This window comes from Candoia aspera, chromosome 4, assembly GCF_035149785.1.
Source record: "Candoia aspera isolate rCanAsp1 chromosome 4, rCanAsp1.hap2, whole genome shotgun sequence".
In the NCBI taxonomy this organism is placed as follows: domain Eukaryota; kingdom Metazoa; phylum Chordata; class Lepidosauria; order Squamata; family Boidae; genus Candoia; species Candoia aspera.
In genome coordinates, this window is record NC_086156.1 from 97811756 (window position 1) to 97836418 (window position 24663).

Consider the following 24663-nt stretch of genomic DNA (forward strand, 5'->3'; position numbering starts at 1 on the left):
AACTACCAGCCACTGAGCTGGTCCGATGGACTGTGAACGATGGAGGGAAAGCCTCCATCTGTGCAGTGTCATGTGCCTTGAGGAGGGAGTTGGGAAATATGAAAAATAGGGAGGCAGGACAAGTTGAGAGCTACTGACAATGGGAAGTCATTTTCCTGCAGCACTTCAAAACACTTTGAAACCACCTTCCCAGAACTCTCTCTGGAGCAGTGTTTTTCAACCTTGGTGACTTTAAGACGTGTGGACTTCAACGCCCAGAATTCCCCAACCAGCATGGCTGGCTGGGGTATTCTGGAAGTTGAAGTCCACATGTCTTAAAGTCACCAAGGTTGAGAAACACTGCTCTGGAGTATCTACTGAGCGAAGAGTTAATCAGCTCACTTGTGGAGACCTCTAAGAGCCTCATGACATCATGCAGACAAAGAAGCTTGGTTGCAATATTGGATTGGTGAAGCCCTTCCATATGGAAGTGGCTTTGCCCTTCTCAAAGAATTGAAGAGGAAATTAGGCAAAAGCTTCTATTTTTGTGTGAATTCGAATTGTTATTTTTAAAGGAACTTAAGCATTTATTCACACTTGTTCAATAAATAATGTAAAACCCTATCATCTTTGTTGAATCTAGCCCGGTTATTAATTATTGACATAGAAGTCAGTGGTAGCACTGAATATTTTACAGCTGGTCCACAAGATGGAACTCTCTTATTCCTGTTTTACAGGTCACAGTTTTAGGCATACTAGCCTGGCTGTGGCTTACCTGGAGGACACAGCAGAGGCAAAAGTGTTCTGAGGCCAATATTTGATCCTCTACCTCAACATCCAAATGCCCAGCTTTAAAACTGGGGTTCACCCATCACTCTCACATGGTAGGCTGCAGTTCTCCCAAATGCAAAAGAATAGATTCCTTTCCTCATTAGCTATGGGGCTGGAAATATGAGACATTTTGAAGTGAAAATCCTTTGGAAACCAAAACATTTTCAGCTCCAAAGTCCTCTTGATGGATTGTACAAGAGCTGGCTGTTTTCCATGCTGTCACACTTAATGGCACTAAAATCTATTGTCTTGAGCCTCTTTTCTTACCTTTACTATAAGACTCTGTGGTCTTATAATAAATCCCAAAGATTACATTGTTATCACCTCAGTGAAAAAAAAGGGATGATCAAGGCCATATTTGGATTAGAAACTCTTCCTAGACTTATTTAATTTATTTAATGGAACTTGGAGTGGAGGTTAGCTATATTAAGAGGGTTGACCAAAGGCAGGGCTGACCTATTATTAGAGTAAGGCAAACAGGGGCAGACAGCACATACTGGGGAACAGCAATGGTGCTTAAGGCTATAGCTGTTCCCTTCTGTTGCAAGACAGATACATTGGCTAAGGACCTTGGCCTGCATCCCAGGCGATCATAGTGAAGTAATGCTCAACTGGCAATTCACTCAGTTCCTGTAGGTGAAATATTGGAGTAGATTCCAAAGTATCTTGGGCCAACCCTATCCAAAAGCCCTAAGGCAGCTAAATAAGACTGTCTCATGTAAAAAAAAAATCATCTTTACTTTGGGATGCAGTAGGCCTAAACTAATGCAAAAATAGGAAGGTGGTAAAATATAGGCAAGAAATCTCTGGCATTATTAAGGCTGGGCTCAGTCTTTGTTGGGCCTCAAAATCACTGAGTAGATGAACCTGGGTCATCTCACTTTGTCAGAGGAATGCAAAAGACAAGAGGCATTATGAGAACATTCTCAACTGATACACCTCCATCCACTGGTAGTATGATAACCAAGCCCAGTTCTTAAAACTGGTGCTGTATTCTTAAGACTCATCAGTTTGCCTGGTAGAGTGTCAGATTCCAGTAGGTCTGATCAGCACCCTGGAAAAAGTGAAAAAATTCCTCAGAACATTGCTCAAACTCCTTTGCAGCCCAATTGTTGGTGAATGGAGAATTCTCTGTGGGTCAGTAATCTGAAAGCAGTGGCCAATGCTCATCCTCTCTCACACACATACCCCACCCACACACTGTTTCTCTCCAGCCACCTTCCTTCTTTATGTTTCTAACTGCTGATTCTTTGAGGTAGCATAAAAGCTACCACTGCATAAAAAAGACCTACATGTTGTTCAAGAAAGTAGTCTAGGTTATTCCATCTTGGCTGTGGATTTGGAAGGATTTGTCCTTCCAAAATGACTCATATGTGAAGATAGAAAGGCCTGTTTTGGCAATTCAAGCCATTTTCTATATAGAATAATAATAATAATAATAATAATAATAATAATAATAATAATAATAATAATAATAATAATTATTATTATTATTATTATTATTATGGAGAAAGGGGTGGAGAAAAGGGGATGGTATTGGCAGTCATGCTCAGATATAGGTGATTTAGGTGCATGGGAACATTTTCGCTTAATTTACACCTACAGTAGATTCATTAGTGATTTGTGGAGAAAGGGATTGAGTTTAGATGGAAAGGTGTTTGCCAAAACATACAGGGCCTCCTAGTTCCTCTTCTTTCCTTTGAGCAGACAAAAAAGAAGATTGCTGATCATTGATTGCTCTGAGAGAGACAAGAGAATACTTCTTGCCTACATCCTTGTCTTGGGAAAAGTGTATCCCAATAGCCAAGATGCACAGGGTTGGACAAGTAGATTGGCCCCTCTATGTGCTGGCAAGGACAGGAAAGTTTACTGACAGAGAATCCCAGAAGAGGGGTACCATGCACATCCCTAGTAAAGGCTGAGAGCCAGGACATTTGGGTTCCATAAGAAAAAGAGAGAAAAAGATCAAGGGATTGAATTAATTCACTTTATTTGTTAGATTTATATCCTACAAGACAGCATGCACAGCACTCCCCTCCTCCTAGTTTTCCCCAAGTAACAACAGCAGTTCAGTTGTCACTGGGTTGCCAGTGACTGGCTTCAAGTCACTCAATGAGCTTCCATGGCTGAGGATGGACTTGAACTTGGGTTTCCCAGGGCCAATCCAACACCTAACCACTACACCACACAGGCTTTTGCTTAGTTCTTCAGTGAGAGTTTGTAAATTTGGAGAGGGGATGGTTATGGTTGACCTGCAAGGTCTCTAGAATTCAAGATTAAAGCAGGACTGCCTTAACAGAAAAAATAAAGAGAGTTAACCCTTTTGGGCAGAATGGAGCTGGGTAGAGAGGAAGCCAATAGCTTTGGAACAATCCAGATGCAGAGAGCATGCAGGCCTGTGATGGGGGAACCCAACTGCAACCTGAAGCAAAGTGAGCACCACAACCACTGCCACCCTGTGAGGGCACATGCCTACCCGCAAACCTCTTTTTCCTCCCCTTCGGGGTTCGCTCACTGAACAGAACCTCAAAACAGGCCATGACAAGGCAGAAGTGGGAGGAAGAGAAGGCTGAGTGATGGGGAGCCTTCAGGGCCTGCAGTCAACTGCTAGCTTGCCTTCCATCTGTTCCAGGTCCTCTGGGCCAGAAAGGCCATTTGCAGCAAATACAGCAGATGAGCAAGGATTCACTTAATTTAACAGGCTCTTGGCTATGCACTGCATAGCAGGGGAGGCCAAAGGGGAGGTGGTTGCTGAAGCTATTGCTGTCAGGGCACAGCATCACCACCATCCGATAACTGCAACCTCAGTCTTTATTGCCCAGCTTAATTTTACCTTAGTCTCTTTTTACAGTACTTCACTAACAGCCTTACATTTTCCACTTCAGTTGCCTGATCACCCAATGCCTTTTGGTTCCCATGGCAACAAGTTGCCTGCAACTCCTTCAACTCAATTTATACCCTCATTTCAATATATGAAATGATTAATATCAGTTGCAGGATTGTCTCGGAAGGCCTTTCGTTCGAACACTATTTTAGGGAAAGTTATGCATGCTAATTTTTGTGTATCAAAATTGATCAAAAAGGAAGCAATCTGAGCTGTTTGCCCCTAGTAGTATTCTGGGCACAGCCATTAAATGTGGCAGAGTGCTTACATTGGGAATTTTTATTTTCTTCCTTTGGCAACAGATTTTCTTTGACTAGCCCTTGTTCTGCGTGTCAGGCTGCTATTAAAAATACAAGAGCAGGGACAGTAATAACCATAAAAGTGGGCAATCTTGAGGATCTCAATTAACGTAATCCATTTAATTATCTTTGAAACAAACAAAGAAAATATTCAGTTCTGTAAAGGAAATTTCATTTTTAAAAAATGCAGAAAGGCCAGGACTTATTTTGGGAAGATCACTGTTTTGAATAGCCGTTAAAAAAAAAAATCTACATGAGCATTTAGCGAATGAGTGCTTATTCAGAAAGATCTGGGAAGAGAAGGGGAATTAAAACATTTTTAAAAACTTGAAAAAACAATATTAGAAATGGTTCCAGAAGATGTCAAAAATCTATTTAATTAGCTCCTTTGAGTCCACACTGCCTATGGCTACCAGACAATTATGAGAGAGTTTTCTGTATCTCTCCACTGCAGACCGGATTTTGCATCCCAGATCTGGTAGCCTTCGTACAGCCATATCTGGCACACGGTAATCTGAATAGCAATGAAGGTAATAACTGGGTATCCATGTGGTTCTTCGAATGCCATTAAAATGAAATACCCATACAGTGGAGGCATGATTTGAGGAATGAGTTACATGTTTACAGATGGCTTATAAATGATTCTCAAATGGGAGCCATCTTTTCAAACAGAATACCTTCATCTAAACTTTTCATAAGGTTAGCAGTACTGAAGCTCCCTCCCTGACCAAATAAAAGCATGGTCTTTCATAGTATAATCCAAGCCATTGTCTAAAGTTGCAGAGAGACCAAATCAGCTTTGCTTGCTATGTATCAACACTGATGGCCATGCCATCATGGTACCATATTTAAATCATTCTTCTAATCCAGATTGAGTGGAATGGATTTCAAAGAGATCCAAAGGGTTGAACATGACTCAAATACCTCGCCACTTTCCACATCTTGTTACAGAGAGGTTAATGTACATCGTGTTACAGAGAAAGATAATGTATTTTATTTTGGCTTAGTTACCATTCAGTTGGGATAGCTTATTTAGCTTTGGGCACAAGAGCATAAGAAGGATGTTGACAAGAAATTCCAAGAAGAGCTATAAAGATGCTAAAGGGTCAAGAAGAGAAATATATGAGAAAAAGTTGAAGGAACAGGGTATGTTGAGGCAATCCCTGCAGTTTTCAAACTGTTCCAGGGCCTCTTCTCTGACATTAAGGAATTCCATGGAGATGTGCAGCATTTACTCAGCTGACAAATCAATACAGGCTGCAGAAAGATTTCCAGAGGGCAAGAACTATGAAATCCATTAGTTTGGGGGAAAAGATTGGAGGAGAGGCATAGAAGAGACAATTGTCCGTGTGAGGAAGAATGGAAAAATGATTCATCCTATCTGCTAAAAGAGCAGGGAAAGAGGCAATAAGATTAAATTTAGGAATGACAGAGGTTTTGTGTCAGTGTAGATGAGTGTGAAGAACACATACAAATGTTGATTGGTGCCCAAAATCCTTACAGACATCTTTGTTCAAAGAAGCGGATCTCTTTCAGCACTGAGAGCTTGCCAATGCTCAAACATGACTACAGTATTTTGTCACTGGGTAAATGGGATCTTTAGCTAGCATTTCAGTTGCTATTTCAAGTGTTGGGTAAAATGTGATTCCACCAGGGTCCTAGGCTATACCCCATCATGTCCATCAAAATCAGAGACTGTACAACTTGAGCAAGGGGTGCCTCACCTAGCTCCCAATTCAGTATAAAGCAATGCCCTTCCTCTTCAGCAGTGTCAAGCTTCATCCCCTTCTCTAAGAAAAACTGTTCTAACAGCCTAGGAAGTTTCTAGACTAATTCCCTCACAAGATAAAATATAATGATCTATGACAAGTAACCTATGATAGCCTCATCCACTCAAGTGTCAAGTGATATTATCAGGTTAAAAATAAAACCACCAATCCTTCACAGGATTGCTTGATCCTACCTGATTATATGTGGTTTATTTTAAAGATCAGGACAAGAAATACTGTAAGAACGCAGCTATGAAGGCCAAATTTTATTTAGAACACTGTCTCCATATAAAATAAAATTTGTATTTCAGACTATGATCATTCTAGAGGAAACTCAAAATCTCTTACATATCCTCTGCAGCAAACTGCAGTGACACCGTTGTGTGGTGATGTCATCACACAGATGTGACTTACATACTTGCGTCACAATGTCTGCTGCAAGTACATAAGCCACAGCATTTGTATAATGACATCATCATGCATGTTTTATTTGCTCCCCACCCATGAATACCCTTTATTTGTAAATTTTTTGATCTGGTAGCCCTAGCAATTTCAATTTCAGGTTATTTTTCCCTTTTGAAACTGGTTAGTGAATTGTGCTAAAAATGCTCTTTTGTGCTTGCTTGTTTTCAGGGACCCTTCTCCAGTACAGATTTTAATTGGTTGGAAAGCACCATCTGTTATAACTTCCACCACAGAACCCTAACACTAAACTTCAGTTCCTGGGGTGGATTCCTTGGGGACCAAATCAATATTTTAAATAAATATGGGAACCCATTCTCAACACATAATCCCCTACTGACAGAAATGATAAGTACCTTCATTTTAATGTTCTCGAGCCACACACTGGGGTGCAAAATCAAGGCTAAATTGGCATGTAATGCACATCAACGGAGCTGAGTACTGGACAGTCCAAACTATAAGAGCAAGGGAGTTAGAGGCAGAACTCCCTCCTTTTCTGAGAGGAGAATAGAGTCAACACTAATTTTTGAACAGAGTTTACATTTTGACAAAATCTTCTGGAACTTGAATGTGAATTGCTTGTCACTTGCATATTAAAAGAAATAATTTACCTCTTGGATTCATAAGAAATAAAACTAAATGCCTTGCTTTTCAGTAACATGTACTACTTTAAAAAGGTTAGTATTTGGGTTAGGGAACTATTGACTGGAATTTTCACAAAGCAATCTGAGAAACTTGTTTAAAATTTCCCCTCCTTTTTCAAAACACGTGATCTACTTTTAAAAAAATAAGGAGAGCCTGAATTCTCCTGGATGAGACCAAAAGCCTATTTAATCAGCATCCGCTTCTGCAAAGACTATCAGAAGCTTCTAAGATATCTGCAGGGCATGAGCATCAGATTTTGTTTGACTTCCCTACTGGCTGATATTTAGACTTTGAAGGTATTTGAGTGATCTTCTTAAATCCGCCCTACATTCTTTTTCTTCTCTTTCCCTTTCCAGATTCCAAGCAGAATGGAGATGCAGCAAATGCCGCTCTGGCTAATGAAGACTGCCCCACAATTGATCAGGCCCTGTCACCTGAGGAGAAGTCACCTGTCACACCTGGTGGCCGAGAGCGCTATAATCGTGACCGAGCCTGCTTCCTCCTCTCCACAGGTGATTTTGGGCAGTCACCTGATGGAAACATCCGAAAAGGTACGTGCATATACAGTATGTCACCATCATTGTCTCCCTATTTCTGCAAAGCTTGCATTCCATCCTCTAAGCTTGTACCCAAGTATGTTATCTTCCACCCTTACCACTAATACCACTGTAACCTTTGTCTTAGTAAAATCTATGGCTGCCACTTTTCAGGGATAAAGAAGACAATTGCTAATATGTAACTGACTTAAACAAAAGCCTAATCCTGAGATCAAAATGTGCAGAAATGGGGAGATTGGGGGGCAGATAATGTCCTAGCAACTAGCAAGGTCTCCATTTGTTCCACTCTAGCACCTTAATAACAGCATGCATTGCTCAAGGAACAGCATTATCTAGTACAACCTTTGCCAGCCTGGCGCTTCCAGATCTGTTGGACCACAATCCCAGAATTCCCATTGGCCAAACTGACTGGGAATTCTGAGAGCTGTAGTCCAGTCTAGCTAGAGCAGCCTTTCCCAGGCTGGGAAGACCTGCCATGGTACCTCCTTCCAGAAGACAATCCATGAACACAGCTGATTTTGAGCAATTGGGTTCCTGGGGGAAGCTGGATTCTCCACCCCAACATTGCTAGTCCATTATTTTCAAAACTCTGTTACATTCTGTGCACATATCCCCAGCTTCATTACCTCATCCCCTGAACAAAGTTGTTTCCTTTATCAGCTTTTGTTTTTCATCAATTTCTCCCCCCTGTCCCCACCATGTTTTCTCCATCATATGTATCATTCTGTCTCAGAGTATTTGGCTGCAGTTGCTCTTCATGTGTTTCAGGCTGTTCTTTTAAGGGAAGTTGGTTAAGGCACCAGGCTAGAATCCAGGAGACTGTGAGTTCTAGTCCCACCTTAGGCATGAAAGTCGGCTGGGTGACCTTGGGCCAGTCCCTCTCTCTCAGCCCAGCTCACCTCACAGGGTTATTTTGTGGGGAAAATAGGAGGAGGAAAGAGTATTAGGTATGTTTGCCACCTTGAGTTATTTACAAAAACAATAATAAAGGTGGGATAAAAAATCTAAAAAAAATGACAACTAGCTATTTTACAGGGACTCATTGTGAGGGCAGAAGAGTGGCCATAAAGTGTTTGAAGTTATCTCCCATTCTCCAAACTTGTATAAATAGAAAAAGTAAGGCTTGGACCCAATCGACTTGTTTCAAATTCTTGCAAAATCTCCATCTGTAACATAGAAATAATAAGCTACTACTGTAGTCAGAGATGTTGTAATGAAAGATTTTTCCTGTTGCAAACCTTGGGCTGGACTTTGGCTATAAGTTTAATTGAAGAACTACTAGCCCAGGGTTCCCCAAAGTGGTCAGTATCGACCCCCAAGAGTTGATGGGACTATCCAAGAGGTCAATGTTGTTGTTGTTATTCATAGTCCTATTAAAGTAGTATTTATTAAATTATTTCCATATAATAAATTTTGGGGGGTCAATGAACAATCTGAAACTTCATGAAGGGGTTGATGAGCTGAAGAGTTTGGGGACCCCTGTACTCGTCAATCATAGCTGGACTATTTTGTAAAACAAATAAGTTGCCATGTAAAAGAAACGTACCTTCCTGGTACTCAGCTTGCTTATTCTGCGCTTTCCTGTTCCAGAACCCTGCAGGCTCCAAGTCTTTTGAGTTCAACAGGAATAGGCTGAGAATTTGGCACTGATGTAATTGGATAGGAAATTGCTACCAATAGGCATGCGATGCTTCTTTCTCTGTTCCTCAGCCTCCGTTTCCTTCAAAGGTTCTCCTGTCAAATCCTCTAATTGTTTTTTTGACTCAGGTGGGTCTCAAGAGAGGTTTGTCAGGAGATTCCAGATTGCAATTTATGATCAGGAAGCTGCACACTTAGTGCTTGTCCAGGAACTGTGTATCATGCTGGGCAATGAATTTTGGCTATAAACCAAACTGAAGAACTCCTAGCCCAGGGTTCCCCAAAGTGGTCAATATTGACTCCCAAAGGTTGCTGGGACCATCCAAGGGATCAATGTTGTTATTATTATTCATGGTACTATTAGTTAGAAACTTGCATCTTCACATCAAGAAGGCTGAAAGCAGCTATCTCACATCTTTTCGGATTAGGGCTACCATGTCTGGCTTGCAATATGCTGGATAGCCATTACAGGGCAGTAAAGAGGCACAGAAACTCTAACTCTGTGCTGCCAACTAGTTACCGTCCAAAGCTTTACCATTCAGATACACTAGCTCTATTCAAGACTGACCTCCAAATCAGCATTTATGGATGAATCAGTCAGAAAAATTCTCATGATCTTTAATAATTCCATAATTCTATCCAAAAGCTCCCAACGAGTCCATATTGCTTTTTAAAAATCATTGATGCTAACTGCATGACCAAATAACTGGTTAGGAGAATATTTTACTTCTAGGTTACCACTGTCTTTAACTCTGGATATAGTGATAATTAACTCTGCCCTGTCAGTGATACATCTGATGTTAATACTGCTAGAAAATTCATCAGTAATTTTTAGGGGATTCTGCATCAACTCTTTGTAATGCTTCGTTCTACATTAGGTGAGAGGGGACCTTAGCTGTGTTCATCTCTCTCTGTGAAAAAGAGTAGGAGAACATGATCCCTCTAGCCAGGAGTCATCATCAGCATGTTTATGTGTTGTGCAAGTTCTGGTCTAGCATCTGTCAGAAACTGATCTTCGCAGCAGGCAAACTTTCAAACAGAGACAAGGTTGCCCCTATCACAGCAGGCAAGCAGGAGGTGACAGCAAATGAAAGCTGGCGAGGAGTTTAATTCCACCGAGGGAGTGAAAGCACAACAGACTTTTCATGGCGTTGCACAGCAGGGAGGACCAGCAAGCAGTGGGCAAAGAAGAAGCACAGAGGTGGAGTGGCTTGTCATAAGGTCCAAATTCTGAGAATCGCCTTTCTATTCTAGAGACTTAGACATTCAACACAGGATTAAGCAGAGGTCAAAATGGTTTCACTGAACTTATTGCTGTTCATAAGAGTATGCAGGCTCTTTAACTTCATCAGGTGGAATGAAGGCTGTCATCCAGTTAAAGGAAGCAGACCTGGTTAATCAAATGAGTTTAAATTAATGAATCAGTTAAAGCAGGGATAAAAGTTCTGAAGGCAGAAGGGTGATTCCTTTTGTTTTTAGGTGGCATCTGCATACAATGCAACTGCACAGGCTGTGGAGAGGCTCTCCTTCCTGAAGGACTGTTGTCTGATATTCAAACCAATATTAGTTAGTAAATCCAACCACTGCATTCTATGAGCCCAACTTCCAGCTAAGGAAGAGTACAGGAAATATTTTAACACATAAAAACAATGCATCTCTTAGTGGAGGTTCTATATATTTACACTTGCTGTGACCTCAGAACTCAAGTTTAAATTTAAATTCCCAGCCTGTATTTTATCCTTTTTTCTTTCCTTCACCTTCCTCCAGCCAGGGACTATATCAAGATGCAGCTCCATAAAATGTGGCTTACCACAACTATACTCAGTGGCTTCTTCCTCTGAACAGTACAGATGCAAACTATCATCCATAATTTGTTTATGGCTCTCATACCATGTGAACCTGGTTTGACAGTTTTTTCAGCTGGAAGATGCCAGAGAAGGAATTTATGACTTTTTAATGTTTTCGCATGGCCTTCTGAGTCTTGTGGTGTGTGCACTACAAAAAAAAAAAGTTCCACCCATCTTCTCTATGTTTTAACCCTGCTTTCCTTTCTTAGTCCTCCATACCATGAAGATGTAAGCAGGAGTGTCCCCTCCTTATCCTTGTTGCCACTCTTAAGCTTCTCTGTCCGGTCCCAGAGATGCTCCATGGCATTCTGGGATACAATTTGGAAAAGCATGGATGGCTATAAATGTCCTTGGCTGAAAGCCATAGCAATTTTGCCAACCTGTAGAAAAGAATTCTGGACAAGCATGAAAAAAGTGATGCAGTTATTGAAATATCATCTAGTACCACAGGATAGACATACATTCATGAAAAAGCAGATTTGGGGCCATATTGTAGCCTGTTCAGCATACACTATGGACAGATTGCCTGTTTGAATAGACGGGGCATTTCTAAGCACACACATTGCTAGTGAAGAAGAAACAAAAGGTTAGTGGAGAAACAAATGATACTGTTCACACGCAAGGGCTAATGAATCCAAAGGTATGCAGATTGAAAATTGTGAGAGGGACAGAGCATTGTTCGGGTGCTGGTGCTTATTAATTGAAGTACAAAAAACAGTGTGATGCTCTTGAGCAGTGTTTCTCAACCTTAGCAACTTTAAGTTGTGTGGACTTCAACTCCCAGGATTCCCCAGCCAGATCCGGCCCTTAAAGCATGTGGCCACACGTACAATTCACGTGGATGTCTACTCTGTTGAGTTGCTTCCTGTGAATGGTGTGAGGGCCAGGCCAACAAGTGTGTGTGCATACACACAAGGCCCTGGACCTGCAGTGGCAGATAAATTGCTTTTGGAAGAAGATGGTTTGTGCTACAGTACTGATATTTTCACTGAAAAAGTCCGATCAGCTTCCGAGGAAACCAGAAAGGCTAGAAACATAGTTTGAGTATCAGTGAAAAGGCTGCTCTCTTTGCAGAGTTTTTAGCAAGACAAAATAAATGGTGCAATTAGGTTAGTGTAGGGAACCAGCAGTATCCTTTATAGGATTGCTCCTAAAGTTTCCAGGTTCTTCTCTTAAATTTTAATCTACAGAGAAATGGTTTTAAAACAGCCTCAGGCATTTGCCAACACTCTTCAGAGCAAATAAAAGCATGTATGACTGAGGGAAAAATCATTATTAATTTTCCTATTGGTACGTGTGCATATTTCCAAAACACGTTGGAAATAAGGCCAACTACTGTTTGGCCAAGGATAACCATAAAATCCGATTTCCGTTCAAGGAGTCGTTCCTGAAGTAGGTAATAAGACAATAAGAAAAGGTATCTGAGCACAGAGGGCACCCTAAATACCACTGAGTAAGCTGCTTGTACTCCACGTTTACAATTAAAGAGCATGATTTCAAAAATAGGGGAATTCAGACTGATTTCGGCTGTGGCCTGTCTCAGAAATTAAGCACCCTATGAATCTTAATCCAAAATAAATGATAAGTAGACCATGGTTGATTTGCATATGACTGCTAATCCACATATGTACAAAAGAAAATTTTCTATTGCTTAGCACCAAGGCTAAGAGTATGCAGACTTACACACAAAATTTAGATGTAGTTTAAGACAGTGTTTTTCAACCCCAGCAACTTTAAGCTGTGTGGACTTCAACACCCAGAATTCCCTGTGTCACATGTTCTGTAGGGGTTCTGAGTCTGATTTCTTACCGGCCAGACTGACTTTTTTAGGGGAAGGGATCAAAAGTTAGGGCTGCAGCTGGTATTTTGCATATTTATTTATTTATTTATTTGCTTGCTTGCTTGCTCATTCATTCATTCATTCATTCATTCATTCCATGGTTTTTATAACCTACCCCAAGCTGCGGATTCTGGGCAGAGTGCCACAGAGTAAACACCTGGAATGAAAGGACCACCCACCCCAAGATAGCTACCAAAAACATTAAAAGCGTGGTTAAAAGCATAGTGGAATAGTTTTGCTTAAACAGCTTTATAAAATGCTGGGAGGAAGGCAGAGGTATCCATATGCATGGGTCAAAGAAGTCAAGATGATGGCTGCAACTGAGTAATTGAAGCCCTGTTCTTACATGTGCAATACAGAGAGGATCAGGCAGCCTCAGCCACCATCTTGACCTGTCAAGCCTCCAGAGGACAGGGACCTACCTTTCTTCCAAGGTGGCCAAGATAGCATTAAAAATCTGCCTACAGTTTTTTTAGTAACTTTTTTACCAGCACAAGAACCATAAAGACTCAGTTGGGTTGAACAATAGAGCTGTGCAAAGGTGGACTCCATTTCTCTAGGACAGTGTTTCTCAACCTCAGTGACTTTAAGATGCGTGGACTTCAAGTCCCAGAATTCTCCAGCCAGCCATGCTAGCTGGGGAATTCTGGGACTTGAAGTCCACACATCTTAAAGTCACTGAGGTTGAGAAACACTGCTCTAGGACATTACTAGAAAGTTTTCCAGCTCATTCAGATAAACAAAGATTCAGAACCAAGCCAGTGATAGCGAACTGCTGCCTCAGAGATTAGTGTGGCATGATCTGACAAGAAAAACATAAGTTGCAAGCAATAATAAATAAAAGACACTGGCGTCATATTAGACTGTCATTAAAAAATCTGAAAGGAAGAGATTTATTAAACAAAATTAAGAAATTCAAGAACAATTAAGCAGTCATATTCCTACTAAAATTACAATACTGTATAATATTTAAAGAGGATGCTTAGCAAAATTTAAATTCAAGCTTCTATGAACCTGCCTCCACACCATGCCTGTTCTGTTGGGTATTCTCTGAAAGAAAGAAAATACTAATGATGGTTCGACATTGGAACCCCTGGGCGTCCAGAAGAAAGAGACTGGATTTCTGGACAGCAAAATGATATTTTTCTTTTAAATATTATATAGCTTCACTTCTTCAATAGGCAGCAGAGAAAAATCATGAGCCACTAATGGTGTTACCCTTACAACACCAAGTTGTCACAAATATTGCCCCCGTAGCCTTCAGGGCCAAGAATAGAATTGAACTCAAGTGTGTCTTCAAATCAAAGCTAGCATTCCTAACCATGGCATCATTCCATTTAAGCAGGAGGAGAGATAATTCACTAGAATTAATGAGGAAGACAACAACAGCCTTCCACAACCTGGCATCTTCCAGATTTTCTGGGATGGCAACTCCCAAATTTTCCAGCCAACAGTTTTAATAGAGACCTTCAAAACTGCCATTCTGGAGTGCTCAGGTTTAGAAGGGTTGGTCTAATAAGTGTTTCTCACCCTTGGCAACTTTAAGACGTGTGGACTTCAACTCCCAGAATTCCCCAGCCAGTATGGCTGGCTGGGGAATTCTGGGAGTTGAAGTCCACACATCTTAAAGTTACCAAGGGTGAGAAACCCTGGTGTAATAAACAGGTGAGTCAAGACACAGCTTTCTTGAGTTCAGGCTGGGAGCAGGTAAGCGGGTAGGTGGTTCTCCACAGCCATGCCTCCCTCGACTTCATCACATGCTCATCTTCAGTGCCTCCTCCTCACACCACCTCTGTCTGTTTCTCCCACCCCGACCCCCTTTTCATCTCCATCCATTGCTCCTGTCCCTATCCCTCCCTTTATCCCATTGCCCACCAAACCTGGGCCCACAGGCGCCCGCCGCCTGCCACCGACAGCATCTGCCACCTCCTGGTACCTGCATGACTACAATGCCAACGCAGCTCCCTGGAAGCATGAGTAGGAGGCCTGGAAAGCAGGGAATTGGTGAGTAGGCTTTCCACATTGCTCTCCATCCCCATTACTCACACTTTCAGTTTGGTCTACTTGCACTTTGCAACCCCCTCCAAAGGAAAATTTGACATCAAAATGGAAGCTTTCTCCTCACCCAACTCAAGTTGTTGTTTTCATTTAGGCTTTGGTGATGATAGATTAACATCAAAAAGGGGTCACAAGAACTGCATTGTGAGGAGGGAAGTAATTTGAGGAAACAGTGAAAAAACAGCTTTCCTGATGCTAAAAGAGCAACGACAGATTAGACTAGATCATCCAGCCCAAACACTGTTTCTCGTTTCTGTGTTGGTTTTCTTTCTGCAAAGAGTTTTTGACATTTAAAAGCATTAAAAATGTAATCACCCCTTTTGTAGTCTGAAACGGCGCTATCAGCTCGTCAACTCGCTAGCATATCATTCTGTTTCATGTTTAAGCCAGCCTTCAGTTGTTCTCCCATGTGATGTAAAATGGGACAGAATTATACTCTCTTTTTTAGCGCAGGAGACTGTATGGAACAGTAAGTCCTGGAGTAATCTTTAGGGGTCATAGAACCTTCATGTTTGAAGGTACCCCATAGGTCATCTAGTCCAACCTTCTCCTTAGTGCAGAATAGATTATTTCGGGGGGTTTCAATGAGTTAATTTTAGGTATGACTTAAAAATATGACTCTAGGTATGACTGAAGTAGGGGGCTAAAAGATCTGGGCTGCAAAACTCTACATAATCAATTGATGGCAGCAAACAGATACAGAAAACCTATTCTTGCTTCCATCTAGTGGTTCAGTGGACTTTTTTGCAACCCAGATCTGGTATCCTTACAGGACACTTCAAGAAGAACCCTAATAGATTGAACCAAATTTTTTTTTTAAAAAAAAATTACAGTATTTGTATACTGCCCAATTACAGGAGTAATTATTATTATTATTATTTAGTCCAGTAGACTTTTTCCCTCAAAGACCATTTTGTAAATAATTATCCCTGTTGCCCCCTAGTAATGCTAATTAGTAGTACACTGCTATTGAACATGGAATTTCCATTTATTTGTAATGGCCAAAGGCTATTTAAATGTTGTTTGTTTCCATGAGTAGATTTGCCTCATCCTTATTAAAGCCATTTAAACTGGAAGTGATCATCTCTTGTACCACTGATAGCCTAGTGTATCTCTGTCACTCTGTCCTCTCTATTCATGACTATAAAAACAGTTCCCCTGAATGACTCAGAACTTCTAGTGTTATAGGGAAGAAAACTTTAGTGTAATCACACTACTCCACTCTCCTCATTTTATAATTTTAAACTTCAGATGAGAAAACCTGCTTGCTCATGTAAAGGGCCCCAAGTTTTTTTTCCTGGACTAACAATTCCTGTATATTCCATAGAATCTGTAGCAGAAATGTCCACTTAATAAGTTTATTACTTCTTTTAAGAAATTACATATTTCACTGAGCTGTAATATATTTTGGGATGTGCAGCACTAACAAGCTTTAGTGCTTGACAGACCCTTAATATATGCCAAATATATAGCAAATAAAGGTTAAGTCTGTATTTGGAGAGCTTTCAGAGAACAATCCACTGAAGATGTTTTCTATAAATTAGTTCAATGTTTCTCAGACTTGGCAACTTTAAGACAGGTGGACGTCAACTCCCAGAATTCCCTAGCCAGCTGGCTGGGGAATTCTGGGAGTTGACGTCCACCTGTCTTAAAGTTGCCAAGTTTGAAACACTGAAGTAGCTGGAAGGGCTACCTTCTGTTGGAATCTCAGTAGGTGGCAGTATCAGGACAACCTTGTTTAAGCTTGGGAGCTAAGCTGTGTCTGCTGTGGTTAGGACTGGGGAGAACTCAGAAGGTGAGTTTCCAAAACCTTCCAGTGGAAAAGCTTACTGATCTAAGAATGGTGTCCAACGAAGAAGGGCAAGACAACAGGTTTGTCCATCAACAGTTAGGATGTTGGCAGTATGCCATTGGCAGTATGCCAGGCTGATACACAGGATACTTGGCAAAACTGTTTTTCCCTCATAGTAAACAAGGACCTGTTCAGTGGTAAATTGGTAACTGGCACATTCATTACTGTTGAGGACAAGCTCATTGGTTTTATTCAGGGGGAAGGGGTGTTACACACATTCATTTATCATTGTAAGGGATTGTGCTGCAGTGTTTGCAGGGAGGAGGTCAAAAAGGTCAAGATGGCAGCCACAACAATGCACTTGAAGTCCTGTCCCATTTTTCCCTAGGATCATGACACCACAAAGTTTGAGAACCCTCACAGTAGTGATTTCCACATGTGTATTTATACATATAGAGCACTCTACAGTATATGTCTTCCCCATGCTGGCTGGGGAATTCTGGGAGTTGAGCTCCACACATCTTAAAGTTGCTGAGGTTGAGAAACACTGATATAGAACAGTATTTGCAAATATCAGGCAAACCACCAACCTTTTTAAATCCTTAAGCAGTGCTTTCCTACTATTGGAGTGATGCTATTTATACTGTCCCTGTAAAGCTGTGTCAAGAGCTTAGATCCACACAAACAGGCAGTGCGTTAGTGCCAGGCGGTTCATTGAACTGCACCCCATTTCATATAGTTTGAAATTCCAGCTTCCTCTGTTTACCAGAAGGATTTTTCCCCTCTCCAAATTCTGAAAGACAAATCATACAAAAACAGAGATGGAGCAGGCTAACTCCTCACTATTACCTTGTATAGATGAAGTAACAATTAACTACTTCAGGTTATTAACTGCAAGCCATAGCATACCATACTAATCCCTTGCCAACCCCTCTTTCCTGCCAAATTAATTGTAAGAGTTAATTGTGTTTAACTGAAGACCCACAGAAAGCCTCAAACCCAGGGAGTTATGATCTAAATCAGGGTTTCTCAACCTTGACAGCTTTAAGATGTCTGGACTTCAACTCCCAGAATTCCCCAGCCAGCATGCTGGCTAGGGAATTCTGGAAGTTGAAGTCTAGACATCTTCAAACTGCCAATGTTGAGAAACAATGATCTAAATTATGTATTGGGGAAACAACAAAGGGAAAGAAAGAGGAGGTATGGCCAAGAATTAGCAAATGTGAACAAATTAAAAGAATGTATTTTTAGGCATGCCGCATGATCTCAATCCCAGAGCTCAGTAGCGTATTCCATATATAGATTTCTCCAACCTGTGGTGCTCCAGATGTGTGAGGCCCTCCAGAGGCTGGATGGGGTATTACAGGAGTCAAGTTTCCGCACATGGAAAGGGCACCATGTTGGGGGAAAGCTTCTTTAGTAGGCATGCAGAGAAGTTGCAGCCCTTTTTTTACAATCCGGATTAAAATTTAAAAGAGATTGGGGCAAAACAGCTGCCAAGTCAATCAAGATTTCACCTGTTTGGGTGGGGAGTGGACATCTTTATTTCTAATCTTCTCCCTACCCATCATATAGATAGATACAGACCCATACATACCTCCCTAATTCCCCCCTTCCTCCCATGTCCTATGTGCTTTGGCTTTATTTCATTATTATCTGTTTTCATTTTCAGGGCAAATATTGCGCCTGTCCGTGGAAGGGAACCGATGGACAGCCCCATAGCTCTGGAACTGAGGGTTGGGATGTCAGGCAGTAGCTGTCCTTAAAACATAGAGAGGAGAGAAATGGAAAATGCTTTAAGGCAGTGTTTTTCAAACTTGGCAAACTAAAGAAGTGTTTTTCAAATTTTAAGATGAGTGGACATCAACTCCCAGAATTGAATTGAATTGAATTGAATTCTGGGAGTTGAAGTCCACACATCTTAAAGTCACTGAGGTTGAGAAACACTGCTTTAAAGGGACATTGAAAACAGGCACCTTTAGGGGAACAAATTGGTGGAGTGTGGAGCTAAGGGTTCAGAGCTGAGGTGAAACTGGGAGGAGCTGATTTGTTGAAGGGGTAAAAAAGCAGACAAGGCAATCCGGTGGCTTAACTGGGCCACCAAGAGAGGTGGCATCTCAGCACATGGGGCCACAAGGGCCACTTCTGTTCCTGGCAGGGGCGGGGCTTCCCTCGTGTTCTTCCCAGGGATGGGTTGCACCAATATTTGATTCCAATTAATGCCCCATTTCATACGTCTTGTAGGGTCTACCCTGTATTCTCGTAACGCCCCGACTGCGTGAGCCAGGTACGTATCTTGTGCCATACACCTCAGCCTACTTACTTTATACTCCTGGGGGCGGGGGGCGTTCTCCATTTTTCACAGGCAGCTGGGCAGAGAGGTCTGGAGGAAGCTGGGCTTCATGCCAGCATCTGGGGTGGGGAGGGAAAGGATCAGGAAGAATTCCCTCAAGCAGCCTTTTCAGTAAGACTCCTTGTCCTGGCCTAATTGCCTGTGCTAATATTTGTAGCCTCAAAGGATCAAAAAAGTCAAGCCATGAAGATTCTGTGCATTAGGTGCAATTCGTAGATGTCCTAGCCTTGGTTGCACTGTTCCTTTGCTCAGCAGTACCATGGTTCTTACTTTATGCCTTCCATTGGGTCTGCTTCAAATAAAGTTGTCAATACAAATCCTTGGTACAATTCTTGCCATTTGCACTTTTCAGTTTTCCTGGGTGTGCAAACAAGTGCTACTCTCCTTTTTCCATGTGCCAGTTTTGCATATGTTCACCTAAGCACCTCTTTTATTCGCATATGCAAAACCCCCAATAATTACAAAGGAAATAAAGGTGCGACTTGCCCTTGTTGCAAAATTGAATTCTGGGTGTGTGCAACAGTGTGTGTGAAAAGAGGTAAGTGTTGAACTGAGTGGCTGGTGAAATGTTCGGATATCGTTGCATGCCACGGAAGCTCGGCTTCCCATTTGCACATGCAAAACTGGTGCTAATGGGACAGAAACCATAAAATGCATCTGCATGTGTACCTGGTTCCTAGCTGCAGGTGAATCTATTCTGCACATGCAAACTAGGGTAAGTGTGCAATCTGCTGCTTGGTTGCATATAATTTAAAGAGTTGCACGTGCAAATAAACCAGATAGTCTCCTTGCTTCTTAAGTTTCGCTCCATTCAAGTGATTTCTGTCCAAATTTCACTTGGTGTGAGCGAATCTTAAAATGTGCAAACTGCTCCTGTGCAGGTAAAAATGGACCAGTCAGCACAGGAAATCTGCACTTTGCACATGCTGTTTTTCCTTTTGCTCCACGCGGTGTGCCAAAAGAAGGGGTGAGCACACACTGATTACATGCACAACCCTCCTTCTTCTGCACACAAAGGAGGGAATGTTTGCTTGCACAAGCTGTCCTGCTTAGCATTTCCAGCCCGTGTGATCAGGTATCTGTGTCTTTCTTTGTTCCCAGCTCTGATTACCGCCTGAGACTGGCTAGGCATGTGAACTCCAGCGCCCCTTGGAGGAGGTCAGCCCTGCTCTGCTTTCACTCCAATCTCACTTGTTGCTTTTGGTGTGGGGATGGGGGCTGCCTGGCGAATGAGAAAGGAGGCCTTAGGACTCTGCCCTCTGTGTGTAGTCAGGGCAATTTTCCCCATCTTGCTCGGGGCTGAGTTGGAGGCATCACATCAGGACTGTTCGGATGTCTTTGCATGACCCCTCTGGTTATTAACTCAATTGTGGACTCACAAACTAATCAGACTGGTTAGGTTAGCACATCATGGTTAAGCTAAAATGTTTGTGTTCATTGTGTGATGTGAACACACCCTTTGTGTAGCAGGGCTCAGCGGCAGCCATCTCTGATACACAATAACTCTCCTGCATGAAAGTAGAACTGAGTCACATTTGAGAGAGAGAGAGAAATGGAGACGGATAGGGAGAGATGGAGCTGGGCTTCCACAGGCTAAGAAATGGCACCAGATTTATAAAAGATTTAGTGCACTGCTTTGGTCAGAAAGCTAATGCCTCTGTGTTACATACTGTGAATATGCAAGAGCATGATCATCTGATAAGAGCATGCTGTGTACAGAGTCCCTTTGATGACATGTGATGACTTGTTACCTGCATGCAAACCTACAAGAGCATTACATAGTGTATACTATGCTGTATAGGTCAGCAAAGAGCACGCTGGTATACGGGGTAGTATGCTTTACATGTGTATATAATGCAACATACTATGCCTTAGATCATCCCATTCCAATTCACAACATCTGCAGTATGTATGCTGAAGTGCTGCAGATGGGCTGTGCAAGCACCACAGTAGAACTCCTGGTGTTCATTTGTATTTGTCTAGATCAGCTTCTGCTGTTTGGTGGTCTTCAGATATATAAGACTAGAACTTCCATAATTCCCAGGCAGCGTGATTAGTTTATCTAGAGAATTCCAGGCTGGAGGTGGATGGATAGATGGGTAGATGGGTAGACCAACAGACCAACAAACCACCCACATACATAATATGCCTTCAGAACACATGCACCTCAGCACAGTATTCATGGGTCATGTGTTCTCCACTGCTTTGAAACTTCTTTTAACGGGAAGGGGTTTAGAAGTATTTTAAATAAAATAAATGTTAAAAAATAAAACAAATCCCATGCATATTAACAGCAGCACATACATTATACTAGGTTTTTTCAAACTGGGTTTTGTTTGAATTTGATGGGGTTCCCAGAGGAACTAAGAGCAAAAAGCCCCCACAAATAACTTAAATATATAAAGTTGCATAAATAAATTATACACACAAATTTTGTTTTATTGGCAGTGTTTATACCTGCAGTATTGCTTTGCCTCTTGATCAGGGATTCCAAGAATTTTTTTAACAGGTTCTGCAGCCTGAACAGTTTTGAAAACCCCTGCCCTCTATTATATGGCACATGTATCAGCCAAGTTTAACCTGGAACATATATTTAAATTATGTTTTACATATTCCTGCATCAAATAGCATGTTAATTACATGCACTACTGTAATGTTCCTGCATATTCTTACAACTCTTTGGTCTTCACATGCACCATCTAGAATAAACCATGTTACACTCTCATTTAATAGAGATCATGCTACCAAGAGCCCATTGTGAGCTATAACCCCACGTATTCATATGTTTTTAATTCAGCTGTAAAAAGGTTTCTCTCTTAAGTGATATTTTTCTCTCTTACGTATCAGCATCTTGAAGGCTTCCTTTGCTGAAAGCTACACCTCACTTTTCTCACAGAGAAAGAGATGAAATAATGCATTCTAGCAGGCAATGTGAGATTGTGCACCACACTTCGTAGAACTCGTTTTCCCTAGGAATCGGCCTTTACTGCACCGTATGTGGTGACAACCATCTGCCTGCCAAAGCAAGTTTTAGTGTGCTAGTTGCTACTTACCTGCATGAGATACACAAAACACTTAAGTCATAACATGTTCAAGTCCCATGCACCTCCTCAACTGGCATATTGTCGTATGATACCAGTATGACATGCATGTTTCTATCTGTATTGTACAACTGGCTGTGAAATGTATACTGAGCATGTAAACGGTGACAGTAAGGATCTTCTGCACAAATAGGCGTGAAATACGGGAAACAAACAGGTTGTAGGAGAGCGGACAGGGTGGGAAGTCAGGGTGGGAATCACTTTGGCAGCAAAGGGGTTTTTCAGGTTAAATCCCTGCTCCTCTATGAAGTAAGTGATCCGTATAAAGATCAGCCTTTCCTTCTGGAGGATAATAAATGCATTTTTTAAACCTGCCAACTTTTTCTCTCTCTTATGCAGGATATGCCCTTTATTTTTTTTCACCCTGCATTTTACATATTCTGAAATGATTGGGGCTGGGAGGAGGGTATATATAGATGCCAAGCAGGATTATAAAGTTAAGCAGCTATAGATCGGTTGACATAAAGGGTGTCCCCCCCTAAATTAGGCAAAATATATGTGTCTGGGAGAAAGATTATTTTTTTAAAAAAATAGCCTTTTTTCTGACATTCTACTTTTGGATCAAGATGGATCTTTTATTTGGGGGAACCATTCCCATCTGGAATGGTAACAAATCCAGGCCAGATGTGTCCACGGGGTAGGGAGTAAAAAAACTCAAGATGGTGGCCACAACCGTGTGATTGAAGCCCCACTCCTTTTTTACATGCACTGTGACACACTTAAAAGAGACAGGGCTTCGATTCACATGGTTGTGGCCACCATCTTGAGTTTTTGACCTCTCCCCTGGGGATAGCCATGATGGGCCACAGATGGACAAAGCAAAGCAAAGCTTTGCAAATATGAAAAGGTGGAGGGAAATGATGATCTCTGCTGCTTGTCCCTCTAGCAATGCTGTGAGAGCCTGTAGGGTATAATTTCTGAAGTGCTGGACCACAAGTAGAAAATCAGAGCTCAGATTGCTGCTTAGAGGGTGATGTCATTAGAATAAAAGAGGGACAGGCCTATTTCAACCAAGTGTGGTTCCCTCAAGAAAAAATAGAATAATCACATAAAGAAAAAAGAGTAGATAAAAGTAGACATGAATTGGCAATAAATTTGATGTTATCAAGCTAATTGATTAGAGCGGCATAGATGGAAAAATACCATAGTCCAAGGATTCATGGATCTCTAAGCTTAAAAGAAGGCAACGTAATGGTATGTGGAAAGACCTTGGGAGATGGGGCAAAGAGATGCTGCCTAGGGAACAGTCAGATAAGAGAGGACACGGCCCACAGCTGCATAACGGGCAGAGCGAGCGGCTCAGAAGGGACCCTTCCTAACTTCTCAGGCTGTAAAGGAGACGGTAGGAGATTTGTACTTTGACTTTATTTATTTATTTAACAAATTTATAAGGCTGATGTCAGGCCCAGCCCAAGAACAACAGTGAGTCAGTGCATTCCAAACTCCAGTTCTTTATTGCTCTCACCATATAGACAGAATCTGCCAGACTAAAGCTATCCTAACTAACCTAAAGGGAAACAACCTAGGAGACTCTAGGGCGGCTACTCTCTTTGACTATCTGCCAAGGCTCTCTAGACTGCAAGTCCTCTTATCTCCTTGGAATGCGCTCTCTCGTTCCTGAGAACCAGTGGCAGCCTCGAAATCTACCACATCACCCCCCCTCCTTCAGGGACACATTTCATCACAGCCACCCAACTCACACACAGAGACTCCGGGCAGCTTACAGAATTAAAGACTTGCAAGATTCTGTTAATGTAGCCTTACAATAAAGTAGGATTAGCTCATCTGGTTGTGTTTCCTGTCTGGTCTACCTGGGAAGACTGACATCATTTTTGCAATCTGTGACTTAATATTAGTCAAAGCTGTTTTAATCAAAACAAAATAAAGCCAAAGTGCCCCAGTTTGGACCTAACAGCCAGTATCTCTGCAGCTGAAGAGGAAATGGGAATGGAGGAGAAAAATCTGCTGCTTCAGAAATCACGATTATGAAACCGCAGATTTTTAAATGCAGCTAACAGTGGGGTAAATGGAGCAGATCTGAATCAGTGTAAAGTTATATGAAGCATAGCAGAAAGTAGCTCTTTTCCCCTGTATGCTGTTGAGATTGCCCGAGAGAGTGCCTTTAAGTCTTAAGTGGACTTACCTTTCGTTCATTCATTCACTCACTTCTCTCATCTCTCTTCTTCCTTCCTGACAGCACTCCCCACAGGCTATGAGAAGTCCCACAGCCTGAACAGCATTGCTGGTCTACCTCCATCTTCAGCACCCCCTCCTTTTGGCTCACCTGGTTCCGTCCGACGTCCTCGCTCGCCCATCCCTTCCATACTCTAGAGACACACCAGGGATGCTTGGGGTTAGCTTGTATGTTTGTTTCTTTAAAACAAAAGAAGAAGATGAAGGAAAAGAAAAAAAAAAGGTAATGCCAAAAATAGGGGGGTGGAGTTAAAGGAAAAGAAAACAATATCTGCCAAATGCATTGGAACACGTGAAATGCAGGAGACACCATGCAGGTGGTGTTGCACTAAATTTGCACTTTCTGGAGCATCCATGAGAATTCTGAGGCCTGAAGCCTTCGGTCCCTGTAGCTTTGAATGAGGAGTACAGCTTA

At 41.8% G+C, this 24663-nt stretch overlaps 1 protein-coding gene across 1 annotated transcript in view; it reads left to right on the forward strand.

Moving 5' to 3' along the window:
• Positions 1-24391, forward strand: part of LOC134497378 (potassium voltage-gated channel subfamily C member 1-like) — a 41635-nt gene extending 17244 nt beyond the window's left edge. Inside the window, exons 3-4 of the mRNA XM_063303033.1 lie at positions 7226-7420; positions 24265-24391. Of these exons, the coding sequence (XP_063159103.1) occupies positions 7226-7420; positions 24265-24386 (317 nt within the window). The 3' untranslated portion in view covers positions 24387-24391. The remainder of the gene's footprint in view (positions 1-7225; positions 7421-24264) is intronic.
• Positions 24392-24663: the final 272 nt, after the last annotated feature.